At 51.6% G+C, this 22,699-nt stretch overlaps 4 protein-coding genes across 4 annotated transcripts; 1 reads left to right on the top strand and 3 right to left on the bottom strand.

Annotated features, from left to right (window-relative positions):
* Positions 1 to 3,818: 3,818 nt before the first annotated feature.
* Positions 3,819 to 4,579, top strand: SAPIO_CDS0894 (uncharacterized protein; the record flags this gene model as incomplete). The annotated part of the gene is made up of 2 exons (XM_016783574.1): positions 3,819 to 4,247; positions 4,328 to 4,579. The coding sequence occupies 2 exons, from the start codon at positions 3,819 to 3,821 to the stop codon at positions 4,577 to 4,579; spliced, it is 681 nt and encodes a 226-aa protein (XP_016645848.1).
* A 791-nt stretch (positions 4,580 to 5,370) lies between these two features.
* Positions 5,371 to 11,636, bottom strand: SAPIO_CDS0893 (SH3 domain-containing protein; the record flags this gene model as incomplete). The annotated part of the gene is made up of 2 exons (XM_016783573.1): positions 5,371 to 6,029; positions 6,113 to 11,636. The coding sequence occupies 2 exons, from the start codon at positions 11,634 to 11,636 to the stop codon at positions 5,371 to 5,373; spliced, it is 6,183 nt and encodes a 2,060-aa protein (XP_016645847.1).
* A 4,925-nt stretch (positions 11,637 to 16,561) lies between these two features.
* On the bottom strand, positions 16,562 to 17,405 carry SAPIO_CDS0892 (Uncharacterized protein; the record flags this gene model as incomplete). Its single annotated transcript, XM_016783572.1, has 3 exons — positions 16,562 to 16,887; positions 16,962 to 17,065; positions 17,122 to 17,405. The coding sequence occupies 3 exons, from the start codon at positions 17,403 to 17,405 to the stop codon at positions 16,562 to 16,564; spliced, it is 714 nt and encodes a 237-aa protein (XP_016645846.1).
* A 1,144-nt stretch (positions 17,406 to 18,549) lies between these two features.
* SAPIO_CDS0891 (uncharacterized protein) lies at positions 18,550 to 21,214 on the bottom strand (the record flags this gene model as incomplete). Its single annotated transcript, XM_016783571.1, has 3 exons — positions 18,550 to 18,657; positions 18,910 to 19,208; positions 19,297 to 21,214. The coding sequence occupies 3 exons, from the start codon at positions 21,212 to 21,214 to the stop codon at positions 18,550 to 18,552; spliced, it is 2,325 nt and encodes a 774-aa protein (XP_016645845.1).
* Positions 21,215 to 22,699: the final 1,485 nt, after the last annotated feature.

The following is a 22,699-nucleotide window of genomic DNA, read 5'->3' as shown; positions in this document are numbered from 1 at the left end:
CAATGGTTCGTCAGGACACGGAGGTTTACCCCGGTGTCATACTCCCGAGCCAGCTTTTGGGCCATCTTCGGCTCTCGGGATGCCAGGCAGCTGTTGTAACGCACTCGGCGGAACAGCATCAACCCCGAAACCAACTACTTCCATCCTGCTCAAATTTTGCTCGGAGGAATCGACGTTCGGAAGAAAGACGTTGAGACCAATACCGATGCCAGTTCCAGAAAACCCCAGGAAGTAATCAAGGAATAAACGACCACCCCGCGGCTTCTAGGCTGCACACTCATTGGTGCCAGTCAGAAGGCATGATGACGTTCTCTCCCTATCTCCTTCCAATGTGGTAAACAGTGTCTATATAAGACCAACGTCTCCTCTGATTCTTCACTATCGCCATTGAGAATCCGCGCAAGGAGCTGGAGCGAAGCCCAAGGCGACTCGTCTGGATTGTCCTTGGAAAACGAGAATGGAAGAAATAAAGAGACCATATCCTCCTGATCCCTTGTTGATGTACCTTTGTCTGGGAGGGCAATGCGGCTTACGCGAGAAGCCCCGCCCTCCATATCGATCGTAAAACGCAAGGTGGAACGATGACGATGACGGTAAAGCCCTTAAGCAAGGTCCTCTCATCGAACTAACTCTTTTTTCCCTGCTTAGGAGACTTAGCCGTCTGCGAGAAAGGTGCTCCCAAACTGAGAACGAACCCTGGGGTCGAGTGTCAAGAATTAACAAATGGCGTCTTGGCGGAATTCGCTGCGTTGCCCCGGAATGGAGCCTCGCAGTTCATCCAGCATCGTGGAAATACCGTCAGGGCAGGGCAAAGGGAAGAGAAACGGACTATGCTGTCCCGCTTCACCTTCACCTTACCCCAGACTATAAGGGATGGCCGAGGCAGGCATTCGTTCCTGTAGAAATAGGATCATCCCAGTGCAACACGCCGGCCGTATATAGTAGCTATACACGAGGTTGACCTTCTTAGCCGTCAGTCTGTTGGCCTTTGCGACAAGTTGAAATGCTGTCTTGATGACGCCAAGTGCCTCGAGAGGCGATTCGTCCTTCAGGAGGAGGCCAAGCCTGATGCGTCGCATGACCCAGCATTCCTTCTCTGAAATGTTCTCCCCGAAACAAAGGGCAGCCCATGATAATTCCTTGGACGAGCTGAAGGACAATCAAAAGAGGTAGGTAGTTTGATATATACGAACCACTTGAGGGTTGAAGAGAGAAGAGGTTTGGGTTTGGGATGGGATGGGATGGGATGAGAGGAGGGGAGACGCTCATTATATAGAAGTTCAGATCACTCGATCACATGTGTATTTGGAGGCCATGATTCAGTCGGGATGCATTCACTTGCAGGCGATCTATAGTCGTGAAGAAGATTATCCACAAACAGAATGTTTGGTAGGCACGATTCGGGTTTGGAAGCTGGGTGAAAGCTTCCGGGATCGTGGCCGGCGGTCTATCCCCTTCCGTATTTCTCCCTTGCCAGCAGCATGTGGGCTTCCCCAAACTACTCATGAGATTGATTGCCAAGATTGCCAATGGTATAAGTTCCTCAAGCAGGAGCCACTGACGTGATATGAGGGAGGATGAATCTTGAAAAAGCGTGAGTGATGCCCCTTCCCTCAACTAGGAGCTCGGCTCGTGATGAAGATCCTGAGATCCTGAGGGGAGTAACCACCGAGGTCATCCAAAGGAATGAATAGGAAGTGGGTTGAATGAATTCTTCACGTGCTGGGGTGAAATGGCAGTCAAGAAGTGAAATGATTCCTGGGTCAATAGGTCAATAGACAACAATACTCCCAAGGGACGAGAATCGGCTGTTGTCCATACTTTGAGTTTCATGTCGCAGTTTGCTAGACCCCAAACTTCGCAGTAACTGCCCTCCTCATCTATCGCAAATAAGATGGCAAGCCCGAGACCAAAAGGAAAGAACCAGATCAATCTCCACGACAAGGCCTCCTTCGATAATGGAAAACGTAACTTAGCTGTTCCACTTATCATTAGCCCAACATAATCAACAGATCTGCCAGGGTAATCCAGAGGAGCCAACATGGCGAAGAACTTCCCCAAAGATATCGAGACATCTGTCTTCGGCTCCCACGGCATCGCCGTTCGGGGGGCTGAAGGTCTCGGCTGAAGGTCTCCGCTCCTTGGACACACGTCCGTCCTCGCAGCAGGCCAGAGTGTCGGATAGAAGGCAGGCCGTAGTATGGTACCATCCCTCATCCCACCCTTCATTTCAACGACCCCGTGAGGTTCCCTCCGGCAGAATTCCCTGCATATTTTCGACAAACAATCGCCAAAGGGTTGAGAATGGGCCTAATATGCAACCCCGGTATATAGCCAAAGAATCAATAACCGACGGCCACCCTCGAGCCTGGATTAAATGCTCTGGATGAATATCTGGATATTCAACGCACGTGGAAAGCGGGATCAGGTTCGCGGATGAAATTAGACGATACTGTCGTAGATATAAGAATGGAAGGAACAAACCAGTACTTATCGTTACCGTTTATCAGGGAAAAGAAGGGAAGGACCTACCCGACAAATGTCAGCGCGTGGGTTATCACGAACTCAACCTCAACTGAAGTTCATTTCTCCATCCTGATATCAATTCTCCCCGTTCCCGCAATGTTCCGCCCTTCGTCATGCCAGGCTATTCAAAAACCCTGCGGAACCTAGCCGAGGAAAAAAGAGAAACCAAGCCCGAAACGATATAACCTATTCTCCGGAACCAAAAATACGTCCCGGAAATCTCCAGAAAATAGAAACCTACCCAAAACATCTCACCATCACGAAGATAACTAGACTCTTTCCCGTCTTGGCATCCCTCTCCTGTCTTTGTCGCCTTATTCGTATATTTCGTCCCATCCCTCCTTTTCCCGTGCGCCGATCACCTGCAATCCGCCGATCCGGCCCACGCCGCCGGTCCCAGTGTCGTAGCAACTCTAAGTCCCAAATTGGTCTTCTTCAGTGTTTCAGTCTATTGATTCCTTCCGAGGCGAAGATGGAGGTTCCGCGATGCCGATCCCGTCCAATTGGCCACATATTACTTGTATTATTGGCAATTCCGCGCCCATTTTTAGCTACGCACATATCTCTATCTCGTTGATATCAGCATGGCCCATCCGGTAAGTGTATCGGTCCATATATCCAGAGCTATGGACAAGCGAATAGAAGGGGGGTAAAATATCCTAATATAAGCTTATAACACTCTTTCCTTCCCAATAACCCAAACTCTTGTCCATTGCTGCCCCTCTCTCTTGGTTCATCCCCTCAATTTATATTTCTCCCGCTCTCCTCTCCCGCCCTATACCAGAAAATTGACACATCCGTTTCGTTATCGCAGTCCTCCAATATAGCCGGGAAGAGCTGATGCCATCGACATTTTCTTCCACCTGCAATAGTTCCTCGTAGTTCCAATAAACGTAAAGCTCCTATTCATAGGAGACGAGAGCGGCCATCTTTTCCATATTGCGTGCCTCGCCTCGCATCCCCGCTTCTATCTACCTCATGCCCTGCATTTCAGGGTTATTCCCATCGCGCAATTGAGAAACCTGGCAACCGAGATGAATGCGTTCCGTGGAGCAGTATATGAGCTTGAGCTTGAGACCAGGGGGCCTTGTCTACATAAGAATCCCATTTTCCTGGTTCCCGGGTCTAGATAGAATGAGATATAAAGAGATATATATGTCTGCCTTCCCAATCCCTTGAGCTCAAGCTTAGTTCCATCAAAACTCATAGAATATCCTCCTCTACTTCCCCCCAAAGTCTTCGACACGTTGAACTCTACCTTCTCCAATCTGCCTACATATCAAACATCAAAAATGTCCCTCCTCTCCCTCGCCCCCATCCTCTTCCTCCTCCCAACCCTCACAACAGCCCAAGACCCACCCCCAATCTTCCCAACCCTCGACTCCCTCAACATGCTAGGCACAGGCTGCCCCCTCGGCGGAGGTGGCATAGGCGCCGGCGCCGTAAACGGCACCCCCGTATTCAAATTCACAATGTGGAACCTCAACCTCGCCGACCTCGACTCCGAAGACTCCGATTCCGCTGGAGAAGACCCCGACGACGAAAGCCGCCCCGCTAACTCGGTCGAAAAGTTTTGCGTTGAAGAAATGCAGTTGGGTGGCGGCCCGCCGGGGTATCGGATTCGTATCCCTGCCGTCACGGTTAGTGGTGTTGCAGAGCTTGAGGAGGGGAGTGCGTTGAAGGTGGCCGTTGAGGCGACCTTAGGTGATATAGAAGGTGGTGTAAGTCAATCAACTCCAGAAATAAGCCCAAATATTGGAAAAGTCTAAATCAAGCTAACATCTCACCAAATCCAAAACAGACCGGAGAACTCACCATCCTCCCCGCAGACGTAACCTCCTCCAACTTCACAGCCCACGTCGAAACCTCCCCCGAGACCTGGTCCGACTGCATAGCCGACGACGGCACCGTCCCCTTCATCCGCGTCAAGACCACTCTGACCCTCTACCGCGAGGGCGACGAGCCCACGGCCGGCACCGTCGGCTCGGACGACGAGTCGCTTGATAACGCGCTGAGCGTGCACTTCCAGGCGATTTGGGAGGAGTGCGAGTAGGGAATACGTATGAAAATCCGAGTAATGCAGAGAAGAAAGGAAGATTGAAGAAGAGTACGTAGGGCTTGGAGTTTGGAGAAAAACCATTCAATCTCAAATGGTATCGGAAGCGCTGCAGCGTTATGTCATGGGTGCCATACAGGTAGAACGAAATCCAATACCGTTTGGAAAGCCCGTGAAATTCTTTCAAATACAAACGTGAGCATCTCGCCAGTTTCAACCCTCCTCCCAAGATCAGCACAGAGTGAACTATTGAAGTATATGTCATTCATCAACAGGTAGCAAAGGGGGATATAATGCTAAAAATACAACTCAAGTCCGCTCAACATAGTCCCACAAGAAGCAAATCCCACCCCCGTCCGATGTATCGTTAATAAAAAAAAAAAAAAAATAAAAATAAAAAAAGGAGTTAAAGAGAGAAAATGGGGAAATGAGCCCCAAAGTAAATAACGAGAAGTGAATAGAGAACAAGAAGAGAGAGAGGGTGTGTGAGAGAGAGAGATAAGAAAGAAGACGGATGAGAGAACGAAGGCGAGGGTAGAAGAGAGAAGGGATTCCCTTCTCCCCAACCAGTAAGGTGTAATAACGGGATAAGGAAATTACGAATGTGGGATGTGTGTAGATTGAGATGTGTCGTTTTCACCATGCTTTCTGCTTTCCGTCCATCACGAAAGCCAATTACTTTAAAGCGGCCACTGGAATGCCGAACCGTCCGAGTCGTCTTCCCAATCGTTCGGTGCACTAAACGTGTATCTCGGCATCTGCGAAGACGTGTAACCTCGGATGAATCCCTACTCTTCGTCGAGGGCCCCCATCGCTGCAGGCCTAGGAGTGCTTTTCTTCCCAATCTTCAACAAGCTTAGCCGCCTCCTGACGCTTCCCTTCTTGTGGATGCCGACCCCCTTGTCGCCGTCCTTATCACCAATATCTAGACTGGAACGCCCGCGCGTCTCCGTCACCCAGTCACTGCTATGGTCCTTGACGCCGCCGTTGGCAGAAGGCGGCCGGTGGTTGTTGGTCCCTGGTACTTCAATTGGGTGGGATCGGAAGAAGCTTCTTCGGTTCTGGGCATTGTTACCGCTTCCTCGACTAGTAGAACGATTCCTAACGCCAGCCGCGTCACCATTGCTGCTCACTTGCTGGTTCGCCTGTGACCGAGAATTTTGATGTTGGTGGTGCGACTGCTGGTGTTCTCCGTTGGGCCTGCTACCCTGGTCCTTCCTCTTACCACCAAGGAAGCTCAGCCGGGGCGCGCGTCCGGCCTTAGCGGCATGCGCACTTGCTACCTCAACGCCACCCATGTCTTGGGACATAGTGACCGCAATGCTCGACACCGGAGCCTTCTCCGTTAAGGGAGATAGTCTCCAGGCGGAAGGCGGAGAACCGGCATCCTGGGGAGGCTGGGGCATCATAAAGAGTTCTATCTCGGCAGCAAAGGTATTTTCAAAGTCTATCCATCACCAAGTTAGTATTAGGTTGCCACATAAAAAAAGAAAAAAGAAAAAAGAAAAAGTATAGGGTTTATAAACTTACACCTCTGCAGTTCCTCGTGATTCCTTGACAAGGCATCGATAGAACTCTTGGAAAAGGTAGCCAAACACTTCCTAAGCACAAAGGCATGATCCACCAAAGCCATCTTGATCGCGTTGTCTTCAGGTTCCAACTCCATCACCTCATCCTCCATGTCAGACACCGGAACAAACGCCCGATACCGCACGATGCTATTCTCGGCGACAGGGTTCACCGATGACGCCACCGTCTCAAAGAGGATCCGGGCGCTCTCGAGGTCGCCCTCACTTACGCGCTTCTCCAACGTGCTCATCTCCTGCGTCTTACGCGTGATGCGTTCGAGCGCCGTCTCCCGAGCGCTTAGCTTAATCTCGTGCGTGCCGACAATTTCGCTTCGTCGAAGGATGGTGGGGAAAGGCTCGGCCGTGGTGTACACGAGCTTCTCGGCATAATGATCGGTAATGGGTCCGCTAGTACTACGTTTCGTGGAGACGGAGAAGGTCTGGGGGTGGGCGGACAGAAGATAATCGCGAATGGGATGCGGCACTCTGGCTCTCTGGAAGACGTGGTGGGCGGTATCGCGATGAGGGGTAATCGAGGAGACGACCAAGTACTGGCCTTCGACCTCGTCAACATCGCCATTCGTAACAATCTGGGCAGCCGGGTACAGCTCCTGCATTCTATCCGTGAAAGCGGAGGTCCTCTCGGCCGGACCCCCTTCGTAGACGAATTCTTTGTCACGGAGGCTGGTGGGGAACCCAAGGCCCTTGTACACAACCTTGTAGTACTTGGGCACCAGCTTGTCACTCTTCACGATTGTCTCGTAAATCTTGGCAATCGCCCGCTCGGTCCTGGCGAGCTTGGCGAAGTCGAACACGTTAGTTTCGTACTGGACTTGAAGCTCTCGATAGGCCTCGAGAGCACTAGTCCAGGCTTCGCCATCCTCGAAGTGTTTGATCATGTCAAAGTAAATGCGCTCCTTTCGCTCAAATTGAGACTGTATGGGGAAGTCAGGGTCGTAGAGAGGTGCCGCCTGCTTAATGGGGTCCCATTCGTAGAGATCCGCGTGCAGCCTCAAAGCCAGACCCGCCTCCGCGTGGTTCCTTGCCTCTGCTTGCAGCACAGCAAGTTGGTGCACGTAGCGCACGAAGATCTCCTCCTTTCGCATGTCTCGTAGGAACTCCATAAGTCTGAGACGGTTGATAAGGTGCGTAGCCTCGTTTGTACCGTCTCCGCTACGGACGGCGACGAGGAGATCGAGGAACTGGTCGACTGTGGACATCAAATCCTTTACAGCCTTGAGCAGGTCATCTTCGGGGTTCTCGGCGAGCGGCTCAAAGCGGTCCAAAAGCTCTTGGACAAAGAGTTTCTGCAGAATGCTCTCGGTCATGGGCTTCGTCTTGAAGAACTGATCAAGACACTCGATTATCCCCGTCTGGATAGCGGACAAATCCTCACTAATGGTCCATTCACTAACCATCATCGTCTGCAACACCTCGACTGCCATCTTGCGCAAACCGCCGTGGACGCTCAGGCAGAGCTCAACGATTGGACCAACAAGAGAGGGTACATATTGCACTTGGTATCCGCCCATCTTTCCAAAGGGGAAGTACTCCCTCTCGTCTGCGCTCGTCTCCCAACCAATAGCGCTCCAGGTTCGGCGCAAGAGTTCGGCCCCGTGTTCACGCACGTCCCCAGCAATCTTCCAAACGGCCCTGCGTTTCTGCTCGGGGAAAGTTTCTAATGCAAGGGAGGAACTACCAACGAGCTTCAGCAGAGTTGAGAAGAACAGCTTCCAGAGCTCCGTGTTGAAATTTTCGGCCTCCTCCGGGTCTGGTAAGAACGATTCGAGCATGATGCCCGCGAGGTACTGAAGGGTCCGCATAGTGGACTTGTGGTGGTAGATGTGGATGCTCAACCACTCGGGTGGGAAGGCTTCACCTGACAGGATGCTCTTGTGGACACGCAGCGTCTGTTCCATGAGGCTCGTCAGATCGCCATCCGCCAACTCCAGCTGCATTCCACCAGCGGGCGAAGTGGAGAGCGCAGACAAGACGGCCGACAATTCAATAAGGGCTTCATCAAATGATACGGGTTCGGGCAGGATCTTGTTGACGAATGGGTACGAAGTAGGGAATAGCAGAGACAAACGCGTCTTCGGTGTTCGCGGGGTGGCCTGAATCACGAGATATGACTCGATAATCTTCGGGATATAATCGGGGATCTCGTTGCCAACATAGTCAATGTGGCTAGCGACGACCGAGCAGCACAGCCTTACTTGATCGCGCCACTGTTCTGTCACTTCCTCGATATGACCCCAGTGAGGCGCGATCCACCGGACGGTATTAGCACTGAGCGCAGATCGCTGTTCGGGCTGCGAAAAGATCTCGAGCTTGGAGTAGTTGATAATTAGAATCAGCTTGTACAGAACCAGTTTGCCCTTGACACCCGCACATGAGTCCATGAAGTCAATGGCAATATGGAGTATCTCTTCCGTCGTCAAGAGGCCCGCCAGCTCTGGTAGCCACGTATGGAAGTGTTGCACGGCAAGTGTCTGACTACCGATTAGAGCAGGGGCGGGGTTTCGCATCATGGCATCGAGGGCCTTGAAGATGGTTCTGAGATTCCTAGTAAAGCTGGGGGTGGTAGCAGTAATGCCCAAATGTGCTTCCTTGGCCTTTTGCTGACCACGGGCATGGGTGATGAATTTGAGAACGTGCCTGACAACCTTGAACGTCGCCCGCAGTTTCCGGGATGTCTCGGGTTCGGTGGGCTTTTCAAGTAGCCTTGTGAACGACTGGACAAGGCAAGGCGTCGCGAAGGGGTAGTTAAACCTCGTTTCCGCGTAATGATCAACAAGAGGCCCGAGATTGAATCGCCTGTCATGCACAATGCCCAGGACCCTGACGAGGGCAGTAAACACGAGATCCTCGTACTCGCCATTTCCAGAGTACTCGACCAGAACAGCAAATAAGGCATCGAGCACATCGTTTAGAAGCTTGACAATCTCGATTTCTGGCACGAAGATGAGCTGCTTGAGGATGGCAGGAATCTCGTCCCTCGACTCCTTCCACTTGAGCAGACCCAGGACGACTCTATCTTGGGAAAACCGGGTGCTGCAGAGGTAGGTCTCGACACGGAGCGTGGCAACCGGGCCAGTAACTTCCACCTGTTCGTCCTTGCCTCGCGCACTCCAGGGCAGAGAGAGATAGCCTCCCTTCCCTGAAGGGCCAGGCTTTGGCGTGGAGGTGTGTTCGTCTACCTTGTACAGTAGGCAAGGATGAGGACCATCCCTCCGGAAAGCACGCTTGTCCCAGAGCGGAATGTGTGCCACTGCGAACGGCGTATTGGGAACGTCAGACAAGAACATAACCACGTGCGCATCGGGAACATCGTTCGGTTGAATTGATAGACGAATCGTCTGCTTCCATGCCTCTCCTCGTTCAACGGCAACGGACTTCCAGGTTGTCAGACCCTCTGCGTTAGACGAAGCGAATATGCAGTTTTCGATTCGCTCTCCAGATGACCGTCGTACTGAGAGAATCACCTGCAGGTTATTGCCTTGCATGGAGCTTGGAATTGCAGACGGGCTAGCGCCGAATCTTGACAGCAGGTTCTGTCTCGCAAGAGAAGCACCATCGATAGTCAGGTATATGTCGGATCGGGCTTTCGTGGGCGCTCCAGAGAAGCCCATTTTGTTCGTCTTGCGCACACCAGCAAGCAGCGTTGGAGTGGATTTGATCAATGTGTCTGCGTCAGGGTGGTTGAAGCCCTTCAAAATGAGCTGAATGCGCTCGGAGCGAACAGATTTCTCGTACTGGCCAGGCTTGCTATCCATGAGCTCCCGAACGAGCGAATCCCAATCTTCACCGCTTTCCAGCTTATCTTGGCTGGGACGGGCGGGGGCGGCTGCGGCGGGGGATAAAATGCTGACAACTTGCTCGACCTCCTCCTCGTACTTCATAATCGCATTGAGGCGCAGAATACCGATTCCGATAGTCCGGGTAGCGCTAAAGGTCGAGGCGCCATCAATAGATTTTTGGGCCTTGGAACCTGCAGTACTCGGTGGGAAGCTGCCATCCCGGCTCTCCATGCCGGTGGTTGGTGGCCGTTGCTCGGGTTGCTCAGAAACAGTCTCCATCCTAGCGGTATTCTGGCCCCTAGAGAACCCCGACCTGGACCCCTTATTCCACATGAGGCTACGCCTCGAGGACTGCTTGTTTGAAGACGAGACTGGCGGCCTGGAAGAATCCTTCGAGAAGGGTGTCTGGATGCCAGGCCCGGAGCGTGATCCAGGATGAGCGGCTACAATGGGCTGCTTGGCGCGTACCTTGACTACAAGGAAGAGATCTGATTCAGCGGAGGGCACGTCGCCGATATCCTGGGCAGAGAGATCGGCGAAGAGTGTTTTCATCTGCGCATGGTTAGAATTCGCCCCAATGAAGCCTCCCGAAGGGACCTTGACAGAAAAAGTCTCGGAGAGTGTCGATACGGCATCGCCCAATGGCTTTCCAACAAGGTACAGCTCGAGGGTGGTCTCGTCGGCAGAGGCACCAGCGAATCCCTTTACATCAACCATGAGATGATGCAACGCAGTCAGTTCAACGATGGGCTGCGGGGGTTCGTCAAGCAGGCTCATCATTGTCTGCAACTTCGTGATTTCCACAACGGAGTCATCGCCTGTCAGTACTCTTCCACGTTGGGATGGGTCTCGCACGATAACCTCTCCACCACAGAGTTTGTTAACCTTGACGAGATCCCAGACAGTCCTTTCGCGTAAGCGCTCGTACTCGTGTGCAGTCAAAACATTGTGGAGAAATTGCTGCCGGGCAAAGTACAGGGAGTTTATCAGGTGGGACAGTTTGTCGAGCTTGGAGTACTGGCGGGTCAGAAGAAGTTCGTGGAGGTTGGTCGAGTGCCATTCGCGCAGGCAAGATGCGATCTCGTCGATTAGAGGCTCGTGGGCGGAAGTCGGGCTTTCGTCGCCAACTTTCAACATGGGCACGGGAGCGGGCGGTGGGGGCTCGTTGGGGTCCCGGTGGACGGGTATGGACAGAGAGGCCCCTGACGTACTATTTGGTGGATTCCGTTGAGATAGGTAGCTTAACCTGGGCGCGCCAGACCTAGTTTCAAAGGAGTTCTGCCTGTCGACGCCTCTCCGCTTCCTGCGATCGGCATTGGGAGCAAGCCCACTCTTTGCGGAATCACTCCCACCGTTCACCGCGCCCCTCGAGATATCACCTTCACTCCCGTCCTCGTCCTCGTCGCCTTCGTCCGGCTCGCCAAGCATCTCCCTCACCTCAACGCAGCTTCGCGGAAAGATACCGCTGAAAACTCTCGCTTCGAGGGTCTGGCCCTTCACCGAAGTGAGACCGGCAAGCAGGCTTGGAGGCGCGACGAGGTAGCCGCGTAGCCAGTTGCCGTCTGACGTTTCTTCTATAATATACAGCTCATCTCCGATTTCAAGCGGTAGGTCGGCCGGGGTGACGGCAGTGAAGGGATAGGTCGCGACGGCAAAGGCGATACGGGGTAGTGGTTGCCACGGCATTTGTCCGGTGGGCTCACTCGAGGTGAGAGCTCGTCCTCGCCAATTCGGATGAGCTGATGTAGGTACGGTACAAAAACTGATGAACTCGACAATACGGTTTTGCTCTCTAATGCAGTGACTCTACAATCTCCTAACAACAGAAGGCGGAGGGCTGGAGGAAAGGAGGTGATGGAGCCCTCCCTCACAGACCTAGCGGACGGTGATGTTTCGGTCGCGAGCTAGGACCGAACAATTCATGTGGCCCAATAGGACATTGGTCAGATTCCGTATCGGTCAGATATTGACTGCTCGTCGTAGAAGATATCGATAATCGGTGATCGAAGGGGGGTGGGTATTTCGAGGATCGAATGAGAGACGTTTCGAATTTTCGACGCAGCGGTGGCTTGAGAGGAATGCAATACTTTGTAAGGACAGGCACTGCGGCAGGGTCGAGGAGAGAGCAGTGGCACCTGATTCCTAGATCCGAAAGGTAGAAATACGGCGTAAGAGATGGAATTAACAAAAATATCGGAATTGGTAATAGAAGGAGAGAATAGTCTAAAATGAATGAATTAATAGAGCCGTAGGAGGAGGAGGAGGACAAAGTCGAGGATTGGAAGAGCTTGCTTCCAGTTTGCGACGATGAATTGAGGAGGCGGTTCTTTCCTCACTTTTTTTTCCTGCTCTCGAAATGTTGCTCGCCCTTACTTTTCGTCTGTTTATCGCTCCTTCTCCTTTTTTGGGCGGTGGGTGGAAACAAGCGGGAAGGAGCCAGGGAGAGGGGTCGTTGTTGCTGGATTAGGGAGGTGGGCTGGCTTTAGCGGGTGACTTTGTGGGTGACTTGAGCGGGCGGGTGCGAGAAGTAGAGTACAAATGTCCCTCAATTGGGGGACCGGCTGGCCAGCTGCAGCAGCACTTGAGCACTCTTCGCAGTGGAGGGTTGGGACATTACAGAAGTCCATCACAGAATGTATGAACTGTGCTGCTACTTCGTATGAAGATGACCAAGGCCCATTTGCTTGGGGTCTGTCAGTACTATCCTATCGGAAAAGGCACACCATTTCTTGTACCATCCGATATGCACGAATTAGGGATAATACCAGACCTCCGATTGTTATCTTCGATCCCCGTGGTTCAACGTCTCGCGGACTCGAACTTTAGTCATGCTTTCTGCAAGCCACGAAGCTAATTCTGATGCAGTTCATTGTCGTTCAGGAACACAGGCACCGACGAGTCCAATGTTCAACGTTGGATTCGGCAACTCCACACCAGTGCAACCTGCGAATCATGCAAGCTCTTGGAGGGGGGAATTAGGACGTTGATCCATCAATCAGGGAGCTGCGAACTTTCGTTGTCACTGTCACGGTACGTGAGTACGTTAAGACCAAAGGCCAGGATTGTTCTAGTCTCTTTGTCTTGTTTCAACGTGTCATCGTTTCATCTTCATTGATGTTTAAGTCCCGAGACAGGTCTCCATCCAAGAAGATTCGATTCATCAGAATAATCAACAAGAGCATTACAATGCTTCACCAACTCAAGGAGAAATGGGGTCTCTATGAATCCCGACTCAGAGTCCCGCTGGTTTTGCAAAAAATCTCGAACCAAAGCTCACTAAGAGCAGGGGTTTCTTACTAATTAAGTCTGGGTCTCATCTCTCCCGTTACCGTTGCCATCCACAGGAAGTACCTTTTTTGGTTAGACTTGGTTCTCCAGATGAAGGCTGGAGACGTGAGAACCACGGTCAGATCTCATGTCACCTTCTCCGCTACTAAACCCTGCCCGGTCTCACCTATAAAATGGCTTCCGTTCCTCTCGTCCAGCGAACCAGCGCTCAGACCCCTGAAGAATGCAGCCCACGCTCCAGCGCATCACCACATTCACCGCACGGATCCCTCACTTCAATATGAAAAAGCGTAGCATCATGCACAAGTCAAGGGCGACGAACTGGAACAGTGCGCACAGTCGATCTCCTGCTGCTGCAAGCCACACCCTTTTCGATCGAGCATGCCTTTTTCTCACCACGGAAAGTCGCCGGAAAGCGACAACATGAACAGTGTATCCTTCCCAGTTCCCGGCAAGGCTGAGAATGTATTTAAACGCGGTTGGGTATGTGCCCTTCAATGTTTCATCAAAAAAGAACATCTTGACTGTCGAACTTGCCGCCTTGGGTGCTCGGTAGTGGCTGGCAAACGCGCAGGATATCAGAAAAGCCGGCTTGTCAATTGGAAAAGGGCTCGATTCGATCATGCTGGAGCAATATCGTGCCGTCTCCAACCCACGCGTGGCAGGGAATCACGGTATATGCCTTAATATTAGACTGTATTATCGAGGACGGAACACATTTTTGAAGCAAACACTTAGCAATGGTCGTTTGCCAAAGATTTTCGTTTATTCCAAGGCAAGTTGTACCTTGAAGAGGCTGTTTCCTTTTCCTCCACCCACCCAATGCCCGATGCCCGATCGGTCGATATTCGCGCAAAAACGAGCCACCGTGCCGATCACCAAACAGACTCCACAACACAGGTCCTAAGTACGAAGTAGATGAATGTTGCGGTATATAACAAGTCAATCCAACCTCGTCATGGATTCACTATCTATATATGTGCTTCGCACCTAGCTCGCTGGAGGATAAGAAGTGCCCTCTTCCGAACTATGACAACAACTCTTACAGCTCTCTCTTCGGCAGCGGGCAGATACTTTTAACCATTGTGCCACAGATCAAGTCTAGACGTCAGAACAGGGAGAGAAAACCAACAGGCGCCTCGAGGGAACCCTCAAATGGGTGTCTAATTCTTAACCCGCTCCCGATGTGCAAAAACAACAATTTTCCCATCAAACAGCAATGATATTCCTTTCGTATGATGCCGAGGAAGCCGCAATTTTCAACGGCGTCCCAGCCTGTCTTGTGAAGCTCGTCGGACACCTAGCCACTCATTTTTAAGGCGTACGAGCCTTTCACTCTCCCTGCCATGCCAACTCCTTGATCGCCGGCAGCCTTAATCTTTTTTTCCCCACCATCCCCGACGAGTTCCGAGTTTGGAGGCGGATCCTTGCATCTCTCCGAGAGAACAAATTTGTTATCCGAAGCTACCTGGGACGGCATTGAGTTGTCCATGTCGTTCAACAATTCCTTCTTGGCCAGGCCTGGCGGATCTCTCCAACGTAGTCCGGGGGCCTCTGTTTGTAGACAATGATCCCTCCAGTGGGTGTAAGCGGAACGGCGCTTCCAAGCCGCGCGGCGATTCGATTCCATCCCGACACCAGCTTTGTTGGGCTCATCACATCAAATGGTGTAACAATCAATGTCCACTTGCTAAATCTAATTGATTGCATTCGTGGCTGCCACTGATCAATGGTGATGTCTCATGCCCTTGGCTGGGGACAATCTTAGATAAGCCAAGCCAGCTTAATCACTCCAAGCTTTCCCCGCGCATGGCTTACTGTGAATGCTATATCCAGCTACTCGACCTGCCTGGGACGACGGGAACAAACAGCACAGTACAATCCCCTCCACTGTTTTGATTCTCTTCTTTCAAGCCCCGAAAACCAACTCCCTCATTCAAGCATCAAACTCTGGAGCTTCTTTGCCCTTTCCCTTTCACATTATCAATGAAGTCCCTAAAGAGTAAGGCACTCCCACCACCTCCTCCTCGTTCTGCCAGAGTTTCCACCAAAACAGATACAAATGAAAAGAGAGCATCAAATAATGGCGAGGGCACTGATGATGCCCTTAGAGTTACCAAGATTCTAGAAGAATCCGACATCCCATGCTGCATTGTTGGTGTGTCTGCGCTCATCTTTTACGGCGCAGCCCGAGTGCGACCGGTTTGTAGCCTCTTTCTTTTAACCTACCGCCCTCGAGGCATACTGACAATTTTGTGCTCGAGTCTCCAGGACTGGGAAATATGTGTTCCAACAGAGCTCGTCGATGCTGCAGCACGTCTATTACAGTCCGAACCATTTTCTTCTGATTACACTCTCGTGGAGCCATGGCCTCATCCAAGCCTATCTCTCTTACATACCTATCCCCGATTCAAAGGCAAAGGGACAGACTTCCACTTTATCCTTGTACCTGCAAGGGATGTTCATATAGTCTGCGAGCCTTCTAACATCACACGAAGCCTCCGAGGTCTGCCTTATCCTAAGCTCGACGTTTTCATCCAGAGTTGTTTAGACACGCGCAATGAGCTCCAACTCTGCGATGTAGTCGACGGGACTAACCTGTCCGAACAATGGGGAGAGGAAAACCTTGAACTCGACGGATTCAATGATGTAGAGTGGGCGAAAGATATGAACCGCAGAGGACGAGAATTTGCAAATGGAAAATTCGCGCATTGGGCCCCCTTTGCCTACGATGGCCCAAAGAGCAGGCGAGAGATGTGGCAGTCTATGGTACGTACGAAGAAGGATAGGCTCGACTGGACGAAGCCGAGTGATATCTATGTCACGCAATACCGCATTGTGGATGAGCCAGATTCGTGGACAGTGTTTTCAGATATGTACTAGGGTTATGAGGTAGGTAATGAAAGAGAGGGCTAATAGCCGGCGATGAATTGTTCTTCCTTATTCAGCTCCTGGAATTCACTTTAATTCTTGATACTAAACTAGGGAATCAAGTACTAGGGCCACTTGTGTCTTGTTTTTTGGGCTTTGTCTGTTTCGCCGCCGCCCCTCCAGTTTCAACGTTTCAACGCTCTGCACCCTTTGCCATTTGCTAACATAAGCTCCTTCGATCTGCTCATCTAACTTCTAGAGACCCCAGTGCACTATCAATGTAAAACAATCAGGCTAGACCCCAGTCACTTCCTCTGTCCGTGGACTTTATCTCGCATGTACACGCTCACACTCACCGCGACACAACCAGCTTAGACACCAGAAACCACAACCTTTCTCCCTGCCAGTACTGCGGACACCTTAGTGTAGACCTCTCCTGAGCTTCCTTTGCGTCAATCGTCGAGGCGGAGAACCTTTTTCATCCGTTCGAGCAGCCTATTGTCTTCGACTACCACCTCGTACAGTCCATAAAAATCAAGCCGCCGTTGCATATCTAGATGCTCACTCCACTGAATGATCTCATCGCCATATTTTTGGAAGAGAAATACCAGATCGTCGAAGTCCGACATCTTCTTCCGGGATATCCATGCACCCAATTTTCCCTCAACTTGCCATGTCAGGTGAATAACAGGCACCTCACTACCTTGCGGCGTGGTGAAGCTAGGTTGAATCAGTTCGTAGGAGCCCTCGTCTCCTAGAACCGGGGTGTCAAGTCGGCCTATAAAGAAATCAGCGATTAATGTCATTTTGCTAGTATCGCTGTAACACGGGCTGGGTGGCACTGGTGCGAACCTGAGAGAACGATATCTACGCCGACAACCTGACCGTTTTCTCCAATGTCCACAAACATTCTTTCTTGAATGCTACCAATGATCTCATAAAACGACAAGATGGCCCTGATTTAACGTTAGTGATAATAGAACTAGCAGCCCGATAGTGGATGATAACGAACCAAGGGTACGACGCCAGAGTAGCCCTCACTTTACCGACGTCATTCGCCAGCACGAGAAGGTCAATATCTCTGGTTTCTCGACGAGATCCCCGAAGGTTGAGAGCCCACCCCCCGAACCAAGCGTAGTATTGGCCTTCGAAGGCTTCTTCAAGGTAAGACGCGGCCGTTGCCATATGGCTCCGTTTTGCCCCTAGAGCATTGCGTTCCAGCTCCTTCAGATCTTGTGGCGAGGTCTCGCCGAAGTACCTGGCTCCTTGCGACTGACTGCTGCTGCTGCTGGCCATGTCTAGGTGCGTCGTAGAGTTCGTTTCAGGGGCAGTGATGTAGAAGGTGATGACCTGGTGGCTTTGTAGTGTCCATTGTAGGCTCGGCGACTAGGAGATCGAATTGGGTTCAACGATGAACTAAGTTTAACATGATCCAAACTTGGGTGTTGACGGTCGATTTATAGTTGAAAATAAAGCCAGTACAGCCATTGCTCTGAAGTGAGGCCGGCGCTTATCCTCGTATCTTCCTTGTAAGTTGTAACACTTGGAAACGACCCATTTCCCCGCTCTGCTCCAAAAATATCTCTCCAGGTGGCCAATGGCCAAAGTCCTGAACCGCCAGGAGTCGCTGCAAAAGCTCCAAGAATGATAGGATCGCTGGGAATAGAATAAAGACAAGGCCATGTTATAGGAGGTTATCACGACCAAGGCGAGCCGCCAGTAGAAAGACGCGAAAAAAGACGCTCGAAGGGGGGTGGGAACACAGTGCATGCTGTGACCCCCGGGCCCCTTTGGTTGGGATCAGACCCTTTCCCCCTCTTCTTCCGTCTTAGCAATATTTTATAATCTCTCGTTGATACAGGGTCAGTCGAGATCTGCCACTGGTGTTGATATCCCTCGGGTATAACGTCGCGATAGGACTCTTCTTAGGGGAGAGGTGAAATACGATATCGAGATGACAAGGCAAAATGCAGTCTTGGTGCTGGCTATCCACGATATCACGAACATGTCTCGACTTCTTGTTAGATAGAACTATACTTACATACAGCAAAGCGTTTCTCATCAACTCATACCTAGCTCACTTAACCTAAAAGAAAATAACGAGAAGGATACAAACTCCTAGCCATGGTATCGTATCATCAACACACCAGAAAAACAAAACATGCTCCACGACTACCACCTGGCCCATACCCGAAATACACACACACAAATGACGCATAACGAAGATTTTGCCTATTCCATTCCATGCGAATAAAGTCTTTTGTACACTTGAACAAATATAGACTTGGAACCAGAAACTCAAACAGAAACAAAAAAAAAAAAAAAAAGACGTACTCTCAAGGCTACAACAGGATATCATTACTATGTATAGTGAAGAGAAAGTGGAGAAAGACGAAAAGGAAAGGAAAAGATCAAAAGCACAATAAGACCCCATCCCCTTTTACACGCCAGTAAAAGGCCACGTTTCCGGCACGTTCAAGTTGAAGAAATCACCAAGGAACTGCTCCGGGAAGGGCTGGAAGTCGAAATTAGTAGGAAACGATTGCATCTATTACGCGCGGTTAGCAGTCATTTCAATGGCTAAGAAGGGTACAGTTGAGCCTACAGGAAAGTCTTGTGTCATCATCATTCCAGGCGTCGAGGGCCCGACAAGGCCAGCCCGTGAAGCCATAGATGTTGGCGTTTGGAAAGTCATAACCGGTGGCTAGATACATACTCGAAATTAGCGAAAAGACCTCTTACACTACTCCTCCCGGGGGGGCCGAGGCAGAGCAGAGGAGAATAGAGAGGAAATCCTTACACTAGGGCCCATGGACCCGGAACTCATCGATCGCTCAAGATCATCAGGAGAATGCAACTGACGAACTTGACTCAGGCGATCTTGCAAATTCTTCAGCTTCTCGATGGCGGATGCCTTGGCGTCAGCAGCCGACTTGAGGTTGAGATGCGCCTGCAAAAGCCCGAGGGCTCCGTAGAGGAACACGAAACCCCAAGGTTCGTAGTTACCGGACCTCAGCAAGCGGTCCTCCTTCATGGCGATGCACTTCTCAATCAACTCAACGGTATGTCGTGCGTTAATCATAATCATGTTCGTCGATCCTATTTGGTATTCAGTTTCTCGCGTTAGTTCGGGTTGCGTCTCCCCTTCGGGTCCATGTGCTTGCGGATTGGAGTGTAATTAGCATACCTTGTGGTTGGAGCATGGTAACACTGCACAGCTTGGTAGCAGTAGTAAGGGTATCCTCCCGCATGAAGTTCAACGCCTGAATCCCTTGCTCATAAAGCTTATCGTGCAACAACACGATATCCCGCGCCGCATTATACGACACATTCTCTGAGTACTGATACCTCGTGCCGTCGCTCCCCGGCTTCACGTACTGCTGGTGCATGGGCAGGATATACTGTCTCAGCTGGATATGCAACAAAGTATACGCGAGAATCGGCTTCTTCGAGCTGTGCGTCCCGCTAGAATTCTGATCCCACGAGGGCAGCGCGTCGATCTCCCGCATCAAATCATTCGTGTATCGTACAATGTCGTCGTAATCCGAGTGGCCTGGAGGCCCGTAGAGGAAGCGGCTCAGCTCGAGTCGCAAGGGAAGGCTCTGCCGAGAGATGTGCTGGTAGGACGAAAAGGTATATTCATCTGGAGGGCGAGACGGGGGGATCTCCGCTGACTCCTCGTTAAACTCGTTATCGTCGAGGTTCGCGGGTGCCGCGACATCGTAGTGGATCTGGCTTGTCAAAGTCGGCAAGCCAAAGTCGAACGAGGCCTGCATATCGAGCTCCTGGACCGTCGCCCAGATGCGGCGACGCATCTCCTGATTGTAGGCCGACATTTTTCCAGCCATGTGGCGCGTATCGCGGTGGAGACCAAGCGAGATACCGTCCTGGATGAGCGCGCCTGCTCCGGTCCAGAACCTCTTCTTCTTGATCGTGTTCACCCGCTTTCCTATGTAGAGGAGACACGCTATTTGGTAGTGGATCAGTTTGCGATGCTTCTGGCTCTGACGGGCCAGCCAGTCGTCGACGGCTGTCACCCACTTCACGGCGGAGCTATGGTTATCGGACATCATGCCGATAAACTTGATGGTCGGGTGGGAGTAGAGACAGCACGATATCGACATGATGGACAGAACTAGCGCCGTGAATGCGGCACGCCTCGCGCCCGGTGGTCGGGTCTCCGGAGAATCCCAGAACTTGGCGTAGTCTCTGCGGAACGTTGGGATGTGAATAATTCGGTGCAGTTGTTCAAAGATATCGAGGTAGACGGTGACGAGCGCATCAGATTCCTCCTTAGTCGGCAAAAGGGACTCTAGCAACAGGTCCGGCTCGAGGGCGAGCTTCTCCCGCACTTCGGTTCGCATCTTCCGATCCTTGCCCTTGCGGTCATGAAGCTTCACCGACCTCAGCAGCTCGTCGGCGGTTTCCTTCATGAAGGGCGACAAGCCCGTCAGCTCCGCCATAGCCATCGCAGCGCTATGCGGGCCCAAGAATCGGGTTCGGAACTCCTTGAACCTCACGAACCGAAGTTCGCCCTTCTCGGCGCCAAAGGGCAGATTCTGCGCGCTGTTGCGGGCCTCCTCCGCCGCCCCCTCTTGATCGCCCGCCTGGGTAGACGGTGACGTCGTGGCTACGGGCGTGCTACCGTCCAGGGATCCTCTATGCCGGGACATCTCCTTCTTCAGCTGGACAATCTCGTGTTCCAGCTTTCTAATCCTCTCATGATCCCTCTCACGGATGGGAGACTGGGTGGTGTCCAGGCGTCGAAAGTCTGGAGGCAGAGAATTATAGTCCGACGCAGCATTGATGACCTTGCCGGACCTCGTCTCATACTGGCACCGACCCGGCGTCTCGCTCCTGATGCATCGATCACATGGCAGCGCTCGATTGCAGGATAACTTCCGGCGCCTGCACTCGAGACAGCTTAGCCTAACGCGCTGCCGCTTCCTGGACGGTTTCGCAGGGTCATTTTCACCATCGCCCGCCCTATCCCCGTCGTGGTCGCCGCCGCCGGCCCCGTCCTCATCCATACCCATCATCGTCACCGTCTTGGAAGATGCCTCCGGGCTGCCGGGCGGATCCTGGGATTTTATAGCGGGACTCATGGCTTAAATTAATTCAAAGCAAGCAAATAAAAAAGCAAGACGCGGGAAGAGGTAAATGAAAACAGGAAAATTCACCCGTCAAAGCTGGTCGTCAGAGCCAGCTCTGCTCATGGGTTGGGTTGACCGACAAGGCTGAGAGAGAATGGCGGAATGTCAGCAACCTCTTTGGCCCTTCCGCCGCCCGTAGCCGAAGGCCGAAGACCGACTGAGCCCCTCGGTGGTCGAATCAATAGAGCAGATTCTCAAAAGGTCCCGTCCCTCGGGGATCGGAGCACGCAAGAAGATATCGGGGGAGAGAAAAAACAATCAAAAAGGGCCGGAGCGAATCGTGTAATTGCCGGGTTTGTTTTTTCCAACTTTCCCCCTCAAAAAAACGGGCTCCTTCGCAAAAATTGTCAAGGCGGGAGGGATTTTTCTGCTTAATTGCCAGGTGGTATGTTGCGCCGCGCTTTGAATTTTTTTTCGAGTCTCGCCACCAGGCGTCGCTCCCTGCGTCTCGTTGACAAGTGAGAGGGAATGATCTAGGCGGAGAACCCCATTGAGAATCGCGAGCGTGCATGTGAATGTGAGTGATGCTGGGTGTGAGGACTTGGCAGAGTCGCCGTCTCCAGGATAGACATCAATGGATCTGAGGTTTACCCCAACCTGTTCGGTGAGAGTGAGTGAGCCGGCCGCTGGAACTTGCCGAGCCCCATCAAAGTTCCAACGTCAAATGAGGAGGAGCACAAGGGAGGCAAAGCCGAAGGAGGAATGGTGTGATTGGCAGGTGCCGCCAATTGGATGAAGGACGCTTGGACAGTTGAGCCAACCGTATCGAGACGGTTTCCAGGATCAATCCGCTAGCCTTGTCGTGGTTTGTCGTTGGGCTTGGATTGCAGATGAGTCTGGGGACAAAGATCAAAGATACCAAGTATAGACAGTTTTATCCCGGAGACCGAGATGGTGGATGTTGAACAGCGAGAGACGGCAGAAGACTTGGATGACGTTTAGGAAAACGATGGCAGGATTGAGGATGACAAGTGTCCACGGAACACCTTTTGGGCCGGACGAGTGGATAAGTTCTCGGAAACCGAGGATAACTAGCTCACTAATCCGATGCTATGCGAACGACTCCATGAGAGTCACTGTTGTGAAGTGTTAATTCATAGTTACACCTCACCAGACCGTTAAAGTCTCAGTTCAGGGGCTCAAGTCTCCATTTCTAAACTCAAAATACTTGTACGCTCTGAGATGTGGGCTGCGTCGTACGAAGTGAGCCCATAAACTTTGTCTGACTGGTATCAATTGACATCTACTTTTGACCTCGGCACTCGGCGTTCAAAATGCAAATAAACATTGAAGTCTCAGACTTAGTTCCCCGAATATCAATATTTCTATAAACCCCATGGCGCCTCATTAGGACTTATGTGTGCGTGTGTGTAGTACAGTTAGTACAGGCTTCCTGGACGTCTTCAACAAAAGTCATCCGTTGGTATTTTGGTATCA

Source organism: Scedosporium apiospermum, assembly GCF_000732125.1.
Source record: "Scedosporium apiospermum strain IHEM 14462 chromosome Unknown SEQ_SAPIO_0044, whole genome shotgun sequence".
NCBI lineage: Eukaryota > Fungi > Ascomycota > Sordariomycetes > Microascales > Microascaceae > Scedosporium > Scedosporium apiospermum.
The sequence above is the reverse complement of the archived record's forward strand: the minus strand, read 5'-3'. Positions and strand labels throughout refer to the sequence as shown.